The sequence below is a fragment of the Erinaceus europaeus genome, chromosome 6 (genome assembly GCF_950295315.1).
Source record: "Erinaceus europaeus chromosome 6, mEriEur2.1, whole genome shotgun sequence".
Taxonomy (NCBI): domain Eukaryota; kingdom Metazoa; phylum Chordata; class Mammalia; order Eulipotyphla; family Erinaceidae; genus Erinaceus; species Erinaceus europaeus.
Genome location: NC_080167.1, coordinates 26,205,606 through 26,228,772, shown reverse-complemented (window position 1 = coordinate 26,228,772; position 23,167 = coordinate 26,205,606). Strand labels below are relative to the sequence as shown.

Genomic DNA, 23,167 nt, shown 5'->3' with positions numbered 1-23,167 from the left:
AGTCTCCCTGGTAGGCTCTGAATGTAGAGAGATAGGAGCCAGTGGCACCCAGAATTTAGTGATCAGGCTCTAGGATTAGAAGGATGGTCAGACTACTGCTGTCTTCTTCAAAGTGATGACGAGAAGGAGGAAGCACAAAGGCAGCCCAGTGACAATAAAAAGGAAATGACCTTTGCATTCTCTGTGGGAGATTGGGCATCCTGGAGAGTTTGCTAGAAACTGAGGTCACCTGCTAAGTGGAAGCACTAAAAGAAAGGCCAATGCCAAGCTGAGCCTGTGTTCTTGGTGCTTGATTATTTAGATTCTGAACTTATCTACTCAAACTTTGGGAACTCCTGGGTTGTTCTCAGTATCTATACATATACATCATTTGTGCTTAATAACTCAGAATTCATTTAAATTGGAGACATTTGGTTATGAATACTTTATGATAATTAGACATACTATAAGATTTATGAGAATATAAACCAGTTTTTTTATATGCAAATTATTTCAAATAGCTCTGAAGTCATAACTCATAGAAAACATTACTTGCTGGGGGAAAAAAATCTGGTGTACTGAGTCATTATATTGATTTTGTTTTTGTTTGTTGTTTGTTTTTCCTATCTAAAGAAATTGTTGATGGCAATGTGAAAATGACGCTGGGTATGATCTGGACCATCATTCTTCGCTTTGCTATTCAGGATATTTCAGTTGAAGGTAAGAGAGCCTGATTAAATATCTGATTAGACTACAGTATTTAGAGTAATTTGTAAAATGAGCTCATGAATTACATGATTGAGCAAGAGATATCTGAGTTGGGATTCACAAGTTTTGTATTTGTATGGGGGAAAGACCCCAGCAATGCTGTTTCACTCATGGGAGTGGAATCATTTTGGAAAAGATGAACACATGTTCAGAACAGAAGTTGCTTTTTAGAAGAATTCCTTAAGCTTCTTTGCCACTTACTATGTGAGTAGATTCACAACTGTAATAGAGCCCTTTAGTTTTTCCAACAAATTATTTTTTGTTCAAGGTGCAAAAGGAAATCAATTGCATCTGAGTTCATTTTTCTCTCTCTCTCTCCCCTCTTTTTTTTTTTTTTTTAAAAATCTATTGTCATTGTATCTTGCAGCCTAACAACTGTTCCACCATTGTAATAGAATCCCAATCCTTGGCACTGCCACTGCAGATAAAAACCTTTAGTCTTTCACGCCCACCGCACATCTAAATATTTTGATATATTCAGCACTGCTGAGAAGTGTCAGATTGACATTCTCAAATTAGAACTTAGCCCATTTGTCCCTCCAGTCACAAACTGTATGAATGTAGAATGTATTTAACGGCAGTCTGAGTTGTCCTACCAGCTGGCATCTCCTAACTTTGTAACCTTGAATGATGAGTAGTGGGAAGCATGGTTTATAACCCTGTCAGGACAGAATACTCTCACTCTGGCCTTTTTAAGGGGATTTGATTGCTCATTGACCAACAAACACTAAAAGCCAACAATTTACCTTTATAACAGATGACATGAAGCTTATAGTATTTACCCTTGAGGGCTTTCTATTCCACTTTGATGGTTCCTTTCTAACACAGAAGCCCCATTGATGTCATCTAAAAATAAAAGTAAGCTATAAGGAAACTAAAACCTTGATAATCCAGGGTCAGAAACTGGTAGCCATCTTGAATTAACAATTAGTCTGAATTTGAGGACTTCCATACTATATACATACATATATATTTTTGCCTCCAGGGTTATCGCTGGGGCTTGGTGCCTTCACTACAAATCCACTGCTCCTGGAGGCCATTTTTTTCCCATTTTGTTGCCCTTGTTGTTATTGTTGATGTTTTTGTTGTTGAATAGGACAGAGAGAAGTCGAGAGAGGGGGAGAGAAAGACAGACACACCTGCAGACCTGTTTGTGAAGCAGGTGGTAAGCCAGGGGCTTGGAACCGGAATCCTTATGCCGGTCCTTGCACTTGGCGCCTTGTGCACTTAACCCGCCACACTACCACCCGACCCCCCAACATATTTTTATTAAAATATTTTCCTGCTAGTCGTTGCAGTTTGTGTGAGGCTTTAGTGTTAACTGATTTCAGACTTAACCTACACCTCTAGGAAATGGGAGCACAGCAACTATGTACAAAATTGACACAGACTTGTTAACCTTGTGCTAAAAGCCTTACACTGAACTTGGGGGTGAGAGAGTGTTAACTTTGATTAGAGTAGCCCATTAAGTGAGACAAAATAATTCACCCTCCATAGTCTAAGTATTCAGACATATTTAGATAGAAGTTAAGTTGGCTCCCCAGGAGATGGTGCAGTAGATATGGCTGTGGATTCCCAAGGATGAGGTCCTGAGTTCAGTCCCTAATATCACATGGGTCAGAGTGATGTTCTAGTGTCTCCTCTCCCTCCCCCCTCTTACACACACACACACACACACACACACACACACACACACACACACACAATTTTAGAAAAAGAAATTGGGTTACTCAATGATTTGTAAATCTGAACTTCAGCAACAATTGTAATATTTCACTAATCTGCTTGACCTGTTTCCTTTACTAATCAAATTTCATTTAAACTTTCTTTCTTCCTGAAGTACATTATTCCCTCTCTCTAATTTACTTTTTTTTATTAATCCTATTGACCAGGATCCTAAAGGCAGTTATTTATGTAGCAGAGCAAGTAGAAATGGAGTTCCATGTTTCAACGTCTGTGCCAATTGACATTTAGTAAAGTCTTAGAATTCTCAGTTTTTCATTGACCACAATTTGCTAGATAGGACTTTCATGTATGCGGTTCGATGTTTAATTTTGGATACCATGTATGCCAGAGCTGAGCAGTGCTCTGGTCTCTCTCCCTCTTTCATGAAAACAAAACTAAATTTAAAAATACTTCAAAAGCGTGTCTTTAGGGTTCAGAAGATAGCTCATACAGTACAATGTATGTTTTACCACACACAAAGACTTGGGTTCAAACCCTTAGCCACCACATGGGGATATCATGCAAAGGGGAAGCTTCACAAGAGGTGGAGCAGTGTTTTAGTGCTGCTTTAGTTCTATCTCTGTCTCTCTCTCCCTGTCTTTTGCCCCAGCATCTAAAAAATTAAAAAGGGGGAGGGATAAAAGATTTCTGTCTATCTGAAAAATGTCAGCGCAGAGCAGTGAAGCCCCAGTGAGAGCAACAACAACAAAAAGGTCAGCTTCAAGCCCTTATTAATGTGAAAAGCCAGCCAGGCCCCCCAATGTTAGTTAAGAGCCGACATAGTTATAGTGGTTTTCTAAATTGCTAACACTTTAAGCACACACAGAATCTCAGCTTATGTCAGTGGCATTGGCAAGTTGTTTGAATGTATATAATGCTTATTTTGGTGGAGGAAGTCCTCCAAAAAGCAAGTGTCAGGGGTGATATTAGAAGTAATTAGGTGAGGAGTCGGGTGGTAGCACAGTGGGTTAAGTGCACATTGTGTGAAGGTCAAGGACCGGTGTGAGGATCCTGGTTTCCAGTCCCCGGCTCCCCATCTGTAGGTGAGTCACTTCACAAGCGGTGAAGCAGGTCTGTAGGTGTCTGTCTTTCTCTCCCTCCTCTGTCTTCCCCTCCTCTCTCCATTTCTCTCTGTCCTATCCAACGACACCATCAACAACAATAATAACTACAACAATAAAACAAGGGCAACAAAAGGGAAAATAAATAAATATTTAAAAAATTTTTTTTTAAAAAGAAGTAATTAGGTGGTCCGGGAGGTGGCACAGTGGATAAAGTATTGGATTCTCAAGCATCAGGTCCCGAGTTCAATCCCTGGCAGCACATGAACCAGAGTGATGTCTGGTTCTTTCTGTCTCCTCCTATCTTTCTCATTAATAAATAAAGAAATCCTTTTAAAAATACATTTTTTAAAAAAAGAAGTAATTATTATGTTTGGGCTGATATCATAGACTGAATGGCTTAAACAGACATTTGAAACTGGGTGCTGGCTCACCTGGTAGAGTACATAAGTTAACCTGTGCAAGGACCCAGTTTCAAGCCCCAGGTCCTCACCTCTAAGGAGGAAACTTCATGAGGAGTGGTGTGCTGCTGCAGGTATTCTTCTCTCTACCTCTCTTACCCTCTGTTTGAAAAGAATCCTCTTAATTCTAGAGGCTACAATGTCTGAGGTTAGCATCATCAGCATCAATAGTTTCTGGAGCTAGATGTCTTTTTTTTTTATCTTGTGGGTGGTTTTGTCATTGTGTGACACTGTATGTACTCTGACATGCATCTCTCTCTCTCTCTCTCGTGTGTGTGTGTGTGTGTGTGTGTGTGTGTGTGTGTGTGTGTGTTTGTGTTTAAGTGTAACTTTAAGTGTATGTTTCATATGAGGTAGAGAGTTTCTATTCTATGAGAGAAAGAAAGATATGAAAGCACCACTCTGGTGTATTTGATGTCAGGGATTGAAGTGAGGACCTCAATTATTCAGTTCCTATACTCTACCAGCCTGAGCTACTTCCCCAGCCACTGATGTCTCTTCATATATGGGCACTAATCTTATCACAGGACTCTACCCTCATCAACCTTAACTATTTACCAAAGGCACCACCTCTAATTCCCATCCTAGCAGGAATTACAATTTTGAGTGAGGAGACACAAACATTGAGTCTGCGTATGAAGCACAAGAGACTTGTTTAAGGAAATCACTACGGAAAATAAAGGTGGGGGTTGGGGAGATAGCAGAGAAAGCTTTCAGGCCCAACGCTCCTGGCTGATTCCTATATTGGAAAAGCAGAAAAGAAGACTTGAAGAAGTCTTTTTTTTTGGGGGGGGGTTTAAAGAAGTCTTATACAACATGCAGTTCACTTTATTTTATTATTATTACTAATTTAATTTATTCATTTTTATTTGCTAGGACAGAAATAAATTAACAGGGGAAGGGGAAATAGAGAGCAGGAGAGAATAGATTCTTCCCCCCTGCAAGTAGGGCCTGGAGGCTTGAACCTAGGTCCTTGTGCATGGTAACAGGTATGCTCAACCACCAGCTAGCCCCTGCAGTTCAGTTCTAAAACAGCTTCAACCCAGCTAAAATGTGTCCAGCCTTAAGGACTTAGAGGAATCTGGCATGTGGCAGAAATGACCTAGCACTGTTTCTCCTTTACTTTGTCTTTGGCTGGTACAGCCCCAAGGAGGTTGTAATTTGTAGTCTTAAGCAATAAAGGACATTAATGAATTACAAGACTGTTAAGTCATAAAAAACACATTTGATTTTTTTTCATTAAAAAAGGTAAGTTCGCCATACACCTAGCGAAAAGCATAGAATAAGCTAAAGGCTTATTTCTAATAACCTTGAAATCTGGTGTTGTATTTATTGTGTCCCAACTTACAGTTACTCCTGCACTGTCTTCTCTGTGTTCCTTGGTGTCATCAGAAGTCAGTCACCAGGCCCAGGTTCTAGTTCTTGTAAGGACTTGAAAAGATACGATGCGTGTGGTGGCTAGTCCTCAGGAGGCTTGTTTGGAGAGTGAGTCGGAGTCAGGCGGATGAAGTGGCGAGTATCTCTTTGTGGACACATTCTCCTGGTTGTTATTCCAGAAACCTCTGCCAAAGAAGGTCTGCTGCTGTGGTGCCAGAGAAAAACTGCCCCTTACAGAAATGTGAACATTCAGAACTTCCACACTAGGTGAGCAACCAGGGCCCCTGCCTGGGTCCTTAGACTCACACTGGGCTCTGCACATGACAGGTATTTGTTTATTCTAGAGTACTGGTTGATTCTAGATTTTTCCTCCAAGTCTCTGGGAGGCATTTTATGCATGGAAGAAAATGAAGGCCATAGAATTGTTGATGCTTACGATTCCTCTGGGGAAAATAATTGATTAAGACGCGGGATATTAAGGCAGGGGGAGAAAGCATAATGGTTATACAAAGAGATTCTCATGTCTGATGCTCCAAATCCCAGGTTCAATCCCCCACACCACCATAAACCAGAGCTGACAGTGTCCAGTATTTAAAAGACTCAGGATGCCCCTAAAACAGCTCTGTAATTCTAAGTGCATATCGAGCAAAGCCAAATAGGTCTTCGGACTTGGGAGTGCATGCATGCACTGTGGTCTTCACCTTGTGCTGGACCAGGTGGCAGGAGTGGCTTTAAAGTGAGAAGAGATCACAGTGGAGTCTGCAAATTCCCACGTACCTTACCCCTCTCCTCCCTAGACTTCAGAAAGCTACTTCAGGATGTGAGGGTGATCTGACTGCGACATCTGTCACCCCGTTGATCACCAGGGTTGATTCGGCTGATCTGGCTAGCTAGGCGGGTGTCCCCTTCCTCCCTCACCGCTCCATGTGCGTCGTCCCTCCCGAAGCTGCGCGCTCGGTCGAGGAGGACTGCCTTCCCCAAATAGAAACAGACCGGTCTTCAGTCAAGTGTATACGAGTAGCTGCTCTCCCCTGCTAGAACCTCCAAACAAGCTCTCAAAAAGCTACTTCATCCATTAGCTATGTATGTTCAGATGCAAGATAAGTAGGAAAATCACATCTGACAGGTTAGGAATTACATAAGTGTAATCCACATAACAGCATAGCAGTAAGATTTTCGTCACTTGCTCTGTCTTCATTCTCATGCAGAACTTGTATTTTCACTTTCTGGATGGGATGTAACCCAGGAGTAAAAATGTTCCCTAGCCACCCGGGAATCAGAGAAAGGAAGGAAGGACAAGGAGGAGCCACAGTGGAAGTCAGCTAGGTGTTCTAGGCAGGCAGATATTCTCAGAGTATCCACCAACTGCCAGACACCAAGCCAGGTCCTGGGTATATGAACTTGAGGAAATAGCTTTCCCTGTCCCTGAAGCAGACTGTCTGAAAGATGAAGGAGTTGAATCGGGCTAGGTCCTCCTGCCAGTGTTGTGTCAGAAGGCCCACACTTGCTGCCCACATACCTCTTTACTTGTCTTTCTCTGATTGGTGGACGAGGTGGAACTACTTCAGCAGCATAATGCCCACCTGGGGTTCCCTTCTCCCCCTGACCCTTTGAAGGACAGAACTTCTGCTCTGTGGGCCCACTCACTAGCAAGCTTATAACCTGGGATTGTCTAAGAAATGGTTGTTTCCGCTGGGAGTATGGATCGACCTGCCAATGCCCATGTTCAGCAGAGAAGCAATTAGAGAAGCCAGACCTCCCACCTTCTGCACCCCATAATGACCTAGGTCCATACTCCCAAAGGGATAAAGAATAGGAAAGCTTCCAGTGGAGGGGATGGGATGTAGAACTCTGGTGGTAGGAAATACGTGGAATTTTACCCCTCTTATCCTATGGTTTTGTTGATATTTTCTATTTTTTATAAATAAATAAATGGTTGTTTCCTACTGTTGGCTCTGGAAGAAACTGATTAGAAATCCAAATCCTTCCTGCGAAATCCCTCAGGTGATACCTGCCATTGCCTATTAAAAGAATGTTATAAAAAGTTTCTTATAACGAAAGGTGACTGACTAATGCTGACTTTTAAAAAATAGATATTATTTTTATTATTTATTCCCTTTTAGTAAAGGAGAAATGTAGGAAGAAATAGAGACAAAGAGAGTACTACTCAGCTCTGGTTTATGGTAGGACTAGGGATTGACCCTGGGACCTTTGGTGCCTCAGGCCTAAAAGTCTTTTGCATAACCATTATGCTGTCTCCCTAGACCTTAACAATGCCTTTTGAATTGAAGAAAGAAAGGAAGGCGCAAACACTTCAGGGTAGATGTAGACATACTGGTGTGTGTTTATTGGAGAACTTTGGGGTAATGTCAGCAATGAAAACTTGAAAGAGAGAGTGAGAGGAAGTATGGGCCTAGAAAGCATTGACAGAGAACAGTGATAGCAAGAAAGGTATCTACCCACCTGGCATGGTCAGTGCTTCCTCCACAGAATCAGTCTGGGACAAGAGGTAGGAAGTACTCTCAGGCAGCTGTGAGACCAGAGCTGTGGAAAATGGAAAGCAAATGGGCAAGAAGGTGACCATCCTCAGCAGATCTTAGGAGAGAGGATGGGTGTTCAAGGGGAGACAAAGTCTCTTAAGTGCAGGTGGGAGGGAAGGAGGGACACAGGACCTTTAGACACTGAGTCAGACGGAAGAAGTAGGGACCACGGGTCCCAATTTTCATGCCACTGTCTGACCAAGAGCAGAACCTTGCTGCTTGTTTTCTCTCCACTAACACCTGTTCCTGTTCTCAACTGCCGCACAGCTGGAAAGACGGCCTTGGACTCTGTGCGCTCATCCACAGACACCGGCCTGACCTCATTGACTACTCAAAGCTTAACAAGGTCACCGTGGGCACCCGGCATGCAGTGTCCTGTCTCACCTCTCAGCATGTCGTTGTGCAAATGAGCACATCAGCACTGAGCTCCCATGAACACTGTGGCCACCACAGCACAGCCTCCCAGCCAGCCTCTCACAGGATGAAAACTTGAAGGGCAGCCAGGAAAATGACTGTTCTAGTGAGGGTAGAATAAAGACACTTTTTTTTTTTTGGGGGGGGGTCTAAATTAAAATATTTATGTTGATTTACTATGAAGTCTTCTGTTTCTCAGATATTTTACATTCCCAGATTGGGGGACAAAGAAAGATTCACTTCCTCTAAGTCTTCTTTCTCAAACCCTTTTACCTTTTCAGAATATTCCCAGAATATTCATTCAGTCATAATTACTTAGACCTTAGGATTTTTTTTTTTTTCACCAAAGATAACTCCATAGTGAGGTCAGTGACTACTGATACAAGATTAGTTGTGGCCTTAGACAAGAAGTCGTTGGGATTTTTGGGCTTGTTTCTTTTCCCTCACACTTCAAACCCTTTCTTAAAAAGTAGTTTTAAAAATGTGATCTATGATCAAGAAAGAAAGAAAAGAAGAAAGGGGGGCCAGTTGGTGGCACACCTGGTTAAGGCATTCAAATTACAGCACCCAAGGACCCAGGGTCAAGCCCCTGGTCCCCACCTGCAGGGGGTAAGCTTCACAAGTGATGAAGCAGGGCTGCAGGTGTCTCTCTGTTTCTCTCTTCTCTGTCTCTCTCCTCTGTCTCTTCTCCTTTTCTCAGTTTCTCTCTGTCTCTATGCAAGAATAGAAATAAATATTAAAAAAAGAAAGGTAGGAAGGAAAAGAAAGAAAGGAAGGAGGGGGGCCAGGTGGTGGTGCACCTGGTTGAGCGTATGTATTACAATGCACAAGAACTCAGGTTTCTACACATGGTAATATGTGCACTCTACCCGTGCACTATTATTGCCCAACCCCCATATGCAAAGACTTAAGACTGAAAGTATTCGCCACTGATATTTCAGCATTCCTGCAATTGGTAGTTCTGGCATGTTTCCTTCTGGTTGCTGATGTGCTCAGCTGGCCATTCACTGTGTGTAGCTGTGCCTTGAGGTGATCTGGTCCTACTGCATGCTGCCCTCACCTGTGTGACTTGGATGGTCATTTGGAAGTATGTCCTTACCTTCGTCACCTTGTTCGGCTGTTATCTGCTCACCATTCCTTTCCTGGCCTATAGTATAGCACATAAAGCATCTAGTTATATATTTTTTTCCTACCTCCAGGGTTATTGCTGGGGCTCAGTGCCTGCACTACAAATCCAATCTTCCTGGAGGCCATTTTTCCCCTTGTGTTGTCCTTGTTGTTTATTGTTGTTGTTATTGCTGTTGGTGGTTAGGGCAGAGAGAAATGGAGAGGAGGGGGAGAGAAAGATAGACACCTGCAGACTTGCTTCCCTGCTCGTGAAGTGACCCCCTGCAGGTGGGGAGCCGGGGCTCCAACCCGGATCCTTACATCGGTTCTTGGCTTTACTCCATGTGCGCTTAACCCACTACACTACCGCCCAACTCCCGCATCTAGTTGTATTCTAAAGTCCAGTACTACAGTATTATAATATGATAGAAGGTTGCCTATGAGAATGGAGCGAACCACTTGCATTACTCTACTTTTCAAAGCTTTTTTTCTTCCCCCACTAATCCTTATCTCATTTGCAATGTAGGAAGAGTGTACTAGGTAGACTTAGCTTCATTAATAGTTTATAATCAAGAGTTTTTACAACAAAAGGTCAACCAACTTGTGGCAACTGACCATTTAAGATAGGTGAAAGACAGTAATGGTGAATAGCAACTAAAACTAACTCTAGATTAGACACCATTGTAGATAAATATGTGCATATATATATATATATATATTGATATACGTATGAACTCCTGTAATCTAAGTCGTAGTGAAGTATGTTAGTGTTTTACAGCTAAAGTTTTACAGTTTTACAGCTGAAGTAACAAATTTTGTAATCTGCTCAATGTCACATGGCCAGTAGCTAAGAAAAGGAAGAAGAAAAGAAACATACTTGATTGCCACATTTTATGGCTTTAAAGACTAAGAAGAGATAGCTTTCACAAAGTCTCAGAAACATTATTCATTTTTTGGTGCTCACTTTTTTTTTTTTGCATGTTGAAAACAAAAAAGAAACTTTCACTAGCTATTTTAGCTAGATGAGTACTTGCATAAAGTATGTAGGTAAGATTCGCTTTATGATATGGCTGCCTATATGAAAATGACTATATGCTTTGTTAAAATGTGTAGTTGGAAAAATTTTTTTGCCTAGGATAATTGTATGCTGTGAGGCCAGGAAACTTATTTTTGGTTTGTTCCCTGAGCACTGCAAATGTGTTTTTGAAGCCTGCATGTTTTAATTAAATGTCTTCCCTTAAAATGATTGGGCTCATTGGTAAGCATTGAAGTTTCTAAAATGTATAAAAAATGACTTTGATATTAAAGTTCACTAAAACTTTCCCTAGATTAACTTAACTTTTTATGTTGATATTTCTTTCTTGGCATATCCTCATTTTGGGTCAGATGCCTACATAGTTTCTGTAATAGATCAAAACAAAATAAAACAAATCATATACATATATATATAGTTTTTTGTTTTGTTTTGTTTTTTTACCAGAGCACTGCTCAGCTCTGGTTTATGATGGAGTGGGGATTGACTTTGGAGCCTCAGGCATGAGAATCTCTTTGAGTTACCACTATGCTATCTACCTCCGCTCCCCCCAAAAGTTAATTTTTCAGCATTCATGTGTATGCCTCAGTTAAATATTTTTGTATGAGGTATACCTTTTTGCTTTATTGCTACCATGGTTATTGCTGGGGCTCAGTGCCAGTACTACAAAGCCACTGCTCCTGGTGGTCATTTTGTCCTTTTTGTTTCTTTCTGTTTTGTTTGATTAGACAGAAAGAACTTGAGATGGGTAGGGGAGATAGGGAGAAAGATACTCACCCATGGCAGTGATTCACCACTTGTGAAGCTGCCCCCTGCAGATGGGGAGTGGGGCCTCAAACCTGGGCCCTTGAGCATGGGAATGTGTACGCTTAACTAGATACACCACCTCCTGGCCCCTGTATCTTAACAAGTGTGCACAACCAGGCGTGCTACCACCCAGCCCGGCTCCCTTTATGTTACATACATTTAACCTTTTTTTTTTTTTTTTATAGTAGAAGGTAAATTCATTCTTAGACACTAAATAAAATCTTAATGATTTTGTAGTTTACTCTAGTCATTAATATCCTAGAAGCTTATTTTTTGTACTTTGTAGCTATCTTGCATCTTCTTTCATTTACCTCTTTACTGCTTGACTTATTTATATATTTAAAATGGGGAGGTGCAGGAGGTGGCATACCTGGTTAAGTACACATAGAACTAAGTAAAAAGACCTGAGCAAGGATCTGGGTTCAAGTATCTGGCTCCCCACCTGCAGGGGGGGACACTTCACAAGAGGCAAAGCAGGTCTGCAGGTGTCTGTCTCTCTCCTTCTCTATCTTCCCCTTCTCTCTCTGGCTACCAAGAGCCGTGGATTCGTAGTGCTAGCACTGAGCCCCAACGATAACCCTGGAGGCAATAAATAAAAATATATATATTTAAAGCAAGAGTGTTGGTCTAAATATTCTTTTTTTTAGATATTATTTATTTTTTAATGAAAAAGATAGGAGAGAGAGAAAGAACCAGATATCACTCTGGTACGTGTGCTGCCAGAGATTGAACCCAGGACCTCAATGCTTGAGAGTCTAGTGTCTTAGCCACTGCGCCACCTCCCGGACCACTGGTCTAAATAATCTTTATGATCACCTTCCTGATTTGAAAAATGTGTTTCTTAGTTTATTCAGTACCACTTACTTTTTGATTTCATAGAGTTGGAACTACACTTAGATGTCCATGAAAGATTATCAGATAGCTTTCTTCCCATCCTTACAGTGTTTATCCTCTGGAACCATTTGCTCACACGTTATATGGCTTTTGCATGGATTATGTGTTGTGTGTGTGTGTGTTGTTTTTGGTGTTTTTGTATTTGAACTGATTGCAAAATGATAACAAAGAAAATTATTTCTACCATTCGGGTATGTGTGGGTAATAAGGTCTTCCAAAAGTGAGATATGAATAAAATTTTTTGAGAAATCCTATCCAGAAATATTTTAAAAAATGAATATACTATTTTTTTCATGCAGGATGACCCAATAGGAAATATTAACCTTGCCATGGAAATTGCAGAGAAGCACCTGGATATTCCCAAAATGTTGGATGCTGAAGGTGAGATGAGAATTACATTTGCTGTTTTAGATGAAATCTATGGGCTTCATACATGGTGGCCATAGTTGGCAATTCTAGTTTATTATCAAGTTATATCTGAAGTGCTTTCAATTCTTAACACATTTTTGTTACTGCTCAAATAAGTATCAGAGAATTTCCTGGATGGCTTTTCATAGCCTTTTTTTGTTAACCCTACTCAAATACAAGCTAGCAAAACTGCAGTTGAAGGACTGTAGTAAGGACTGAGCTTTGGCAAAGAAATATACTGTTTTGGTTGCAGTTTTTAAAGAAATGCTTCCTATTATTATTTTTTAAACATCATAGTGTATTTTGCTTATCAAATAGAGGCAAGTCTAGCAAGTAAACCTTGTGAAGTGCTCAAGACTACATAGGAAAGAAAATACTTTCCAACTAGCCAGCATTTATGGAATAAAAATCTAGAATGTGGAACACTGGACCATCAGTATACCTCTTGAGCTTCCACATTTCAGTTTTAAGTAGTCTAAATTTCGTGCAGTTGGACCTAAGAGAAATTCTAGATAGGTTGTAGTGTAGCATTGCTACCACTGGGGTGGTAGTTTCAATATCTTCTGTGCCCTTCTATGTGATGAATTTGTGTGAGCTATACCTATTGTACTCCATTGAAAGCACAAATCTGTGGAGACTCTTCATTCATTTCATTTGTTTATGATTCACTTATCATTCAATAGACATTTGAGTACTCCACTGTGAATAAGACCCTCTCTTAGAAATAATGAAATGGGGAGTCGGGAGGTAGCGCAGCCGATTAAGCGCACGTGGCGCAAAGCACAAGGGCCGGCTTAAGGATCCCGGTTCAAGCCCCCAGCTCCCCACCTGCAGGGGAGTCGCTTCACAGGCGGTGAAGCAGGTCTGCAGGTGTCTGTCTTTCTCCCTCTCTGTCTTCCCCTCCTCTCTCCATTTCTCTCTGTCCTATCTAACAACAACAATAATGAAAAACAACAAGGGCAACAAAAAGGAAAATAAATAAATAGATAAATAAGTATTTTAAAAAATAATTAAATGTATAAGGTAGAGTTCTGTCCCTAAGGAATTTACATTACCGTGTTTGTGATTAATGTTCCTCAGTGGTTTGTTGCTCCCTCTGATTAGCATTGTTGGGGAAAAACAAAGAACTTGATTAAAATCAATGCACCTTCCTTAGTTTTGACTATTATATAATGGTTGCTCCCATAACAAATAACCACCAAGTGGGTGGCTAAAAAACAAAATACCCTTTTATAGGTTCTATAGACTGTGTTCGCTGTCATGCTTTCTTCCAAGACTCTGGAGAAGACTCCGTCCTTGCTTCTTTCAGTCTCTAGAAGGTCAGGCAGCCTTTAGCATATTAGCAGCTTCACTACAGTCTGTGATTCTGCCTTTTCAGGAGTGTCTTCCCTGTGTCTGCCTCTGTCTCTTTGCCTCTTTTTATGAGGACACAAGTCATACTGAATCTGTTTTTTTTTTTTTTTTTACATTAGGATGATTGCTGGGACTCAGTGCTTGTACAATGACTCTACCACTCCCAGTAGCCACTTTTTTTCTTTTTTTTTTTTTTTCCTTTTCCTGAAACAGAGAGACATGGGGTCAGGGTGGGGTGGGGTGAATAGAAAGAGAGGGAGAGGGAGAGAGAGAGAAATATTCTCTGAGAAGTAAAGACACCAGCAGCACTGCTTCACTGCTTGTGAAGGTCCTCCCCTATAAGTGGGGACCATGGTCTAAGCTGCCGTCCTCACCTTGTGCATGGTAACGTGTGCACTCTACCAGGTATGGCACCACCCAGCCCCAAGTCATAGTACATGAAAAGCATCCCCTACTTCAGCATTAACTTCCAAAAACCCTACTCCCAAATAGGATCACATGCATAGATAACTGCAGAGGGGACTGAAACATATTTTGTGTTGGGGCACACAATTCAGCCTATCACAGCAGTCTTTTCACTGGAATTCTAGCTTTGTCCTTTTACAAACTTAGTCATTTATCAGATTATGGGGTGTTGTAACCTGGGAGGTGGTAAAATGGAGCTAGACTCTTACGCATGAGGTCCAGAGTTTGATCACCAGGATTGCATGTGCCAGAGCGATGCTGTGTTAACTCTTTCTTCTCTCGAGTACATAAATAGGTAAACCTTTTTTTTTTTTTTGCCTTAAGGGTTAGGTGTCACCACTTGACTACATTCTTCATAACTCTACTTATGATTTCTCTAAACCTCTCTAGAGGGAGGAAGTCAATAAAACAATGAAACAGCAACATAGAAAAGTTCCTTTCCTTTTTGTCTCTGTATACTTGCTGGGCTAAAGTTATGTTCATGTGCTCTCTCTGATTTTTGTTCCTACCCAGTTTGCCTATTTGAGTTAAGAGTTTGGATCCTAAAGAGAGGAAGAAATAGGGAACATTGAGTTTACCTCTCTTCCAGTTCATAAATGCCCTTCTAATAAACTAATATTGAAGGTATGTTCAGAATCACCATCATCATTCTCTTGTCATGCTAACATTTTTCTTAGTTCTTGGGTTTTCCCTCATCCAGAGGTTTGGTCTATATTCTTCATGACTGATTGGATACAGTAATACTTCATTTCCCTTGTGAAAAGCCGAAAAGCCTCCCCCTTCCCCCCCCTTTTTTTTTTCTTTTTTGATCGGAGCGCTGCTGAGCTCCGGCTTATAGTGGTGTGGGGGATTGAACCTCAGGCATGAGAGTCTCTTTGCATAACCATTATGCTATCTACCTTCTGCCCTCCTATTACTTTTCTTCATTTTCCCTTTCTAATGATTCAGAACAATGCTTATACCCTGTGGTATTTTTTTCTTTTATTTTTTATTCTTTATTTATAAAAAGGAAACATTGACTAAATCATAGGATAAGAGGGGTACAACTTCACACAGTTCCCAACACCAGAACTCTGTATCCCACCACATCCCCTCCCCTGATAGCTTTCCTATTCTTTAACCTTCTGGGAGTATGAACCCAAGGTTATTGTGGGATGCAGAAGGTGAAAGGTCTGGCTTCTGTAATTGCTTCCCTGCTGAACATGGGCCTTGACAGGTCGATCCATACTCCCAGCCTGTCTCTCTCTTTCCCTAGTGGGGAAGGGCTCTGGGGAAGCAGAGCTCCAGGATACATTGGTGGGGTTGTCTCTCCAGGGAAGTCTGGTCGGCATCATTCTAGCATCTGGAACCTGGTGGTTGAAGAGAGAGTTAACATACAAAGCCAAACAAATTGTTCACCAGTCATGGACCTAAAGGCTGGAATAGTGCAGATGAAGAGTTAGGGAGTCCTCCATTTTGTAGATAGCTAGTAGGCATATTTTAGTTATATTCCAAAGGGCCTGTGGCTATACTAGGTTTTTTGTTTGTTTGTTTTTGTTTTTTTCTTTTTCTTTTTTCCCCTGAGCCTGAAATCTGATATGCCGGTGGATCCACGTTATTGTCTGGGGAGATGATGTCATGGTTGGAAAAAGTGTTCATAGCAGCACAATTCGTAATAGCTAAAACCTGGAAGGAACCCAGGTGCCCAATAACAGATGAGTGGCTAAGAAAGTTGTGGTACATAATCACAATGGAATACTACGCAGCTATTAAGAACAATGAACCCACCTTCTCTGAGCCATCTTGGACGGAGCTAGAAGGAATTATGTTAAGTGAGCTAAGTCAAAAAGATAAAGATGAGTATGGGATGATCCTGTGGTATTTTCTTTCAGAGTTATTTCTTCTAAGAATCTTGGGACATAAAGTTATAAGATGGACTGAAGTGGGCCTAGGGCATGCTGTGTGTGCTGTTATAACCCAGCAATTCCCCTCTACCCACCCACCCCACTCAGCTATGCTATAAGCTTTATATCTTTGCCACCTATCTTTAGATTTATCATCCTTATAGATAGCATGTTATTAACATTATCTCACCCCACCACTGATTTTATATTTTTTTATTAGTGATATAATAATGATTGACAAGATTGTGGGATAAGAGAGGTACAATTCCATACAATTCAATTCCCTCTATCAGAGTTCCATCCCCTCCCTACCCCACCCCCCTTTAGAAGTTTCCCTGCTCTTTATCCCTCTGGGAGTATGGGCCAAAAATCTTTAGGGAGCAGAAGGTGGAAGGTCTGGCTTCTGTAATTGCTTCTCCACTGGACATGGGCATTGACAAGTCAATCCCTACCATTAGTCCATTTCTATCTTTCCCTAGTGGGGTGGGGCCCACCACTGTTTTATTGCAATACCATGTAGTGAATTTCTACTGTGATTGCTAGTCCCTTTTGAAGATTTCTTGCCTTTTTCCTGCTGCCATTGACCTTACTGCTATATATGTTGATCTCTGAACCATAAATGGGGTGTTGGTTTTGATTGTGTTTTTTTTTTTTTTGAGTACTTAATGGGACTGTTACCTGCAGTAAAAACCACTAAACCTCTTCCTTGTCTATATCCCTGAAAGGTTATGAAGTCATTTCTCTACCTTTTCCACACACCTTTTTTGACTTGACCAACAGGTCTAAATCTGTAAGTGCATGTGATCATCATTTAATTGTGAAAGACAATCTCTGTTGCCCCCTGGCCCTCCTTGTGTGGAGTGATAGAAAGTTTCTGGGGATGTGCTGGTGTTGGGTTTTGTTGGTTTTTTTTTTTTTTTTCTAATTCTGGAGATCTAATTTTGGCTGTGAATATAACTTTCTTGCTAGTGTAAGACTCTTCTTTGAGTTCCATTGGCAACTCTCAAAATGCATAGGGAATAATGACTTTGCAGGTGTGATATCTTTGATCCGAACCAAAGTTTTAACAACCTAAGTGCGTGGGGGTGAGGGGAAGACTCATTGCTTTGACTTCTCTGAGGCAGCACTGAGCAAAAGCCTGCTGGTATGAGAACATTCGAGCAGTTAACCTTTTTTTCTCCACACAGATTTAGTATACACTGCCAGACCCGATGAGAGAGCCATAATGACTTATGTTTCCTGTTACTATCATGCTTTTGCTGGTGCACAGAAGGTGAGGATGTAAAACATGAGTCACCACTCACCCTTCACCTTCTGTGTCTTAATTTTTTTTTTCCAGTCATTTTTTTTTCTTTCTTCTTCCCTTTTCCTCTGAGTAGGGAGACCTGTCTGGTTCTGAGGAGATAGTTGTGTGTCTTTTTTTTTTTTTTTAAGTCTAGTTTTCTTTGAAACTGACTTTCTGTCCATGCAATAGTATGCTGTTCATGTTTGTTTTCCAGAAGATTCCATATTGTTACACAACCCCACATCTTTTTTGTTATGATCCTCTGAAAGCCCAGGGACTAGGTTTCACCTTAGGGAGTTGCAAAGTCTCTTTTTAACTTCATTCTACCCAGTGACTGAACAGATTTAAAGTTAAAGGACAATTCACACACACAAAAAAAATACTGCTAAAGTCTAAAGTAGAGGAAGGAAGGAGTCAGGCGGTGACACACCTGGTTAAGTGCACTTATTACTATGTGCAAGGACCCAGGTTCAAACCCTCAGTCCCCACCTGTGGTGGTGGTGGGGCTTCACAAGTAGTAAAGCAGGTCTGCAGGTGTCTGTCTGTTTCTCCCTCTCTATCCCCCTTCCCTCTCAATTTCTCTCTAGCCTATGAAATTAAAAAAATATACGGTTTTTAAAAAATCTTTAAAGGGGAGGAAGAAAGGATATGTGTTCACATGGTTCTGTTTTCTCTCTTCCTATCGATTATTTAGCAAGACTCATAGTAAGTACAAGCCCTGAGTACCCTTTTTGTTTCTTTTTTTTTTTTTTTTTTCTTTTCTTTTCTTCTCTCTCTCTTTTTTTTAACCAGAGCACTGCTTAGCTCTAGCTTTTTGTGGTATGGAGGACTGAACCTGGGACTTTGGAGCCTCAGACATGAGAGTCTCTTTGCATAACCCTTATGCTATCTACCCCCGTATCTTTAGATATTTTGTTACTCCTGGAGATTTCTATTAATGGTAGGGTAAGTATATGTGAAAGGCATCAAGAGACATGTCCTCTCCGGGGATCTTTCACTCTCACAGCCTGACGGGGCAAATTGTACAGCATTAACCCAGCCATTCTGAGGGTGGAGTAACAAAGTGGCAGGAGAGATGAGGCATTAGAACTCTGACAGTATTACAGTAGTCATGCCTGCTGTTAGCAGTGTGACATGTGGCTCATATCACAAGTGGCAGGTGACCCGATAGAGTCAAAAGATGAGATGGCGTGGGCTTCACAGTCGATTAGAAAGAGGTGACGAACTCCGATCAGCAGCACACAGTTCCCACGTTATTACTTCGACTACACTTCCGAAAGTTCATCAGGGGGCAAGGGAGGGGAAACAAAAATTCTCAGTTTGATTGCTTAAGAAAACATGCTGGTTTAAACTGGTTCTGTTGATGAACCTGCTAATGCCATGCTGCCTTCTGAGCTTCAGAACGGTGGGCCCAGGGAACACACAGAAAACTGATCAGTATGAACCAGTGTGTTCTTCCCTTCATTCACCCTGGCTTCTGCTCTTCATCTGTGTATGTGTTTGTTTTTTGTGTTATTTTTTTTCCCTCCCTTCAGACATTGTGAACACTCCCAAACCTGATGAAAGAGCTATCATGACTTACGTTTCCTGCTTCTACCATGCTTTTGCGGGAGCGGAGCAGGTATTCAACACTTGTCCATCCTGTGCTGCTCTTCTGCATCAGTTTTAGTGTGTGTGTGTGTGTGTGTGTGTGTACGCGCGCACGCGCACATACCTGGATGTGTGTTTGCTTCACATCTTACCTTAGAATCCTTCTAATTGTTTTTCCAATGCTCTAATACAAGTTTCAAAACTGTGACGACTTTGATTTTAAGACCTTAACAGCTTTAACTTTAGACAGTTCTTGAAGGTGTTTGTTTTGTTTGTTTAGTTTTGGTGGTTTTGTTTGTTTGCTTTTGTCTCTCCTTCTTTTGCTTTTGTCTCTCCTTCTTTTAAAGATATTGCTTTGATTTCATCAGTCAGTCATGGGCAACATTTGTACTAAGAAAAAAAATAATAGTAAGTGTCATAAAAACTGAGCCTCATTCGTGGAGCAGTCGACTGAGAAATCACATTCACTGTTCAGGGATTTGACATCTCTAAAGACTGATTTCAATCTGATTGAAATAGCAGTGACTTCATTAACTAACTTAACCAGAAAGATAAGTTATAAGATACAAAGAAATCATATCCTCTAAGGCAAATAGTCTGGGGGAAACTGGATAGACATTTCTAAAATGTCTCCTTATTTGCTTGTTTCTGTCCATCATATATATCTGCTTAGAGAATCCTCATAAACTGGGATAGGAAAAGTATGTGTTATCTTTGTGATCCCATTAAGAACATCACTACCAATGATGACAAGCGAGCATGGACCCATATCAGGGTTTCAGAGGTTAGACTTTGGGACAGACTGAAAGCCTGGGAGCTTAGACAGGCATCACATGATCATGACTAAAGGCCCCTTGCATTCCTGGTTCAACTTCCTGTCCACAAAATGAAAGTAGAGATATGTATTAGGGCCAGTTGGTCATGCCCCTGTGTAAGTACACACGTTACAGTCCGAAAGGACCCGGGTTCAAGCCCCTGGTCCCCACCTGCAGGGGAAAAGCTTCACAAGTGGTGAAGTAGGGCTGCAGGTCTCTCTCTCTCTCTCTCTCTCTTTCCTCTCTATCTCCCCCTTCCCTTGCCGTTTCTCACTGTCTCAATCCAAGAATAAATAAATAAATAAAATAAAATTTTTTTAAAAGAGAGAGAATTATGTATTACCTCCATGACTTCTAACATAGGTGAAACAAAGTCTTAAGTCTCATTCACCTCCATGGAAAGACCCCATCTAACAAGTTAACATTTTAGGAGAAGAGGACTTCATTGAGTTCAAGTGTAATGATATCTGTATATTCAAGATCCAGTCATTTTTTTTCTTTACCACAGACTACTATTCTCACCTCAGAGTTCTAAGGTCAATAGACTGCTGAGCTGGACATTCAGGGACTGAAGAGTTTGTTTTCTGTAACCCATATATTTCTGTTACTAACTTGCTTGATGTTTTCCAAAGCTTATGTTTAGACTAATGGTCTCTCCCCATTATTCCCTACAGTATTTTCAGCCTGCTGTGTAAGTCTGTGTGAAAACTGTAAAAAAAAAAAAAGTGTGAACTTATTCATAGTATTAAACAGCCATACCCTTGATCTTATCTCACCCTAACCTGGAATCTGCACCATTGACAGCACGCCATCTCTCTCATTGCCTCTCATGCCCTGCTGCCACCTTCAGTTGTGTGTATCACATCCCTGTCAACAGAGCTGTCCTGTTTACCTATTGTGTTTTACAGGCTGAGACAGCGGCTAACAGGATATGTAAGGTTCTTGCTGTGAATCAAGAGAATGAGAGGCTGATGGAAGAATATGAGAGGCTAGCAAGTGAGGTAAAGGAAACGGGGGTGACCTGCAGTCCTATCCATATCCGCCCAGAGGGTGAGGCACAGAGGGGAACACAGATTGTCAGTGTTTTTTTTTTCTTCTTCTTTGCATTTTTCATCTCAGATAGAATAAAACTAGGAAAATGCAGTCAATCTCAGAGATAATTCATCTGGTAGCAACACACATATAGCCCCTGATGGTCTGTCCACCCATTGTAAATATAGAGACCATCTGCGTGTTTGAAGAAGTAGACCATGATTCCATGCTCAACTATGTCCGTGCTCAGGGTTGGACTCCCCTAGACCACATCACATTGTTTGTTTTTGTTTCTTCTGACTTCATTGGTTACTGACATCACCTAGAGTGCCATACATACTCAGAAGCTGTGCTCCATAGAGTGACAGGCATCACAGGACTTGCCCAGCCTATTGTGAGACACAGTTCAGCCTCATGTGTACACACACACACACACACAGACACACACAGACACACACATCATATATATATAATACAAGTATAAGGACAGGAAGAGCGAGAGAGGGACATATGGCAATAACGAAGCCCTCCTTCAGAAATACTTGAACATGAGTTTTGACAACCCCTCTCCATAGCTCTTTACCTGGATCTTGCTTAGAACAATATATTCTCACGTTGTTGTTCATATTGTAGCATAAACGGACACTAAGCACATTGTCCCTACACTGTTTTACTCCCCCCCCCCCCCAGACAGGTTAAGGGCTGAGTAAGATCCATCCACAGTCATATCCTCTCTAGGGCCAAGTCATATTTGCTGTGACTTAATTTAACTGATATTGGGCCTGCACTGGGAAAAGTATTAGAACGCTTAGAATGAATCTTCCCAAGATTAATCCAATCTACTAATGTTGAGTTTATGTTTTCATACTGCTGCTATGGGGAAATTCAGTTTGTTATCATAGTCACATGCCAGTGATCAGCTTGAAGGTTGCAGCATGATCAGAACGGAATAACAGACAACCCACAATAATTATGTCTGAATTTATCCTTCCCAAGATCTTAGAATATGGCCATATCACCACTTTATCCAGTGTTTAGTCTTATATGGCCAAGTGATCAAAAGTGTGAATTATGAGTAAGTTTCCAGCAGGCCATATTGCTAGTAATTCAAAACAAGGGGGTATACTTTGTCCTTAGGAATGCAGTACCATTTTCACTGTCACCATATAAATTTCCTTGAAAGCTAGATATTAAAATATGCTTTGGTGTTGAGTCAGTCCTAGATTCATAGCACATTTTTTTTTCTTAGTAAATAAGCTCATTAAGTTTAAGCTTGTTTAAAGGAAAATGCCTCTTACACTCAATTCTTGGCTGATTTGATCAGACTACATCCTGCCATGCCAGGTTTTTCATTTCATTTCATTTTTTTTTATTTGAAAAAGCTCCATTCAGCATTTGTCTGCTAGTGTCTGGTCCCCAAATTTCCTGTAAATGTCATATTTTCGTGTTGACTTTAAGTTTTTGACCTGTGTATGGTATTGTTGGGGTGATCACTGGTGGTCATGGGTAGACACTGAAATCTTTCTTTGTACCACAGTGCAGAGAGGCGCCTTTGCTCTCCTTTTAGTCAAGGATCTAATGGTCATACTTCTGCACTTTCAGGAATAGTGGTTCCTATATCTATTCAAAATTGTTAGGTGCCTCATTTTTTTTTTTAAACTGGAGTTAAGAGATCAGTGGAGTCTTCAGCAGTGTTATTGTGTTTTGGGAGCAGCTTTTGGAATGGATACGTCGCACGATCCCCTGGCTGGAGAACCGGACCCCTGAAAAAACCATGCAAGCCATGCAGAAAAAACTGGAGGACTTCCGGGATTACCGTCGAAAACACAAGCCCCCAAAGGTGCAGGAGAAGTGCCAGCTGGAGATAAACTTCAACACCTTGCAGACCAAGCTGAGGATCAGCAACCGGCCTGCCTTCATGCCCTCCGAGGGCAAGATGGTGTCGGTGAGTAGCCTTCTTCTTTTAATAAAAGCCCGTGTGTGTGTGTGTGTGTGTGTGTGTGTGTGTGTGTGTGTGTGTGTGTGTGTCTTTTTTTCTCCACCAGGGTTGTTGCTGGGGCTTTGTGCCTGCATGATGACGTCACTTTCCTAGTGGCCATTTTATTTTCTTAAAGATTTACTTATTTGGAGGCGGGGGCTGGGGGACAGCATAATGGTTATGCCAAAAAGA

The 23,167-nt window shown here is 41.2% G+C and overlaps 1 protein-coding gene across 1 annotated transcript in view; it reads left to right on the top strand.

Moving 5' to 3' along the window:
• ACTN2 (actinin alpha 2) overlaps window positions 1-23,167 on the top strand; it is a 109,925-nt gene that overhangs the window by 47,902 nt on the left and 38,856 nt on the right. The window contains exons 4-10 of the mRNA XM_007527894.3: window positions 613-699; window positions 5,551-5,638; window positions 8,179-8,257; window positions 12,466-12,547; window positions 19,096-19,181; window positions 20,874-20,966; window positions 22,712-22,942. Of these exons, the coding sequence (XP_007527956.1) occupies window positions 613-699; window positions 5,551-5,638; window positions 8,179-8,257; window positions 12,466-12,547; window positions 19,096-19,181; window positions 20,874-20,966; window positions 22,712-22,942 (746 nt within the window). The remainder of the gene's footprint in view (window positions 1-612; window positions 700-5,550; window positions 5,639-8,178; window positions 8,258-12,465; window positions 12,548-19,095; window positions 19,182-20,873; window positions 20,967-22,711; window positions 22,943-23,167) is intronic.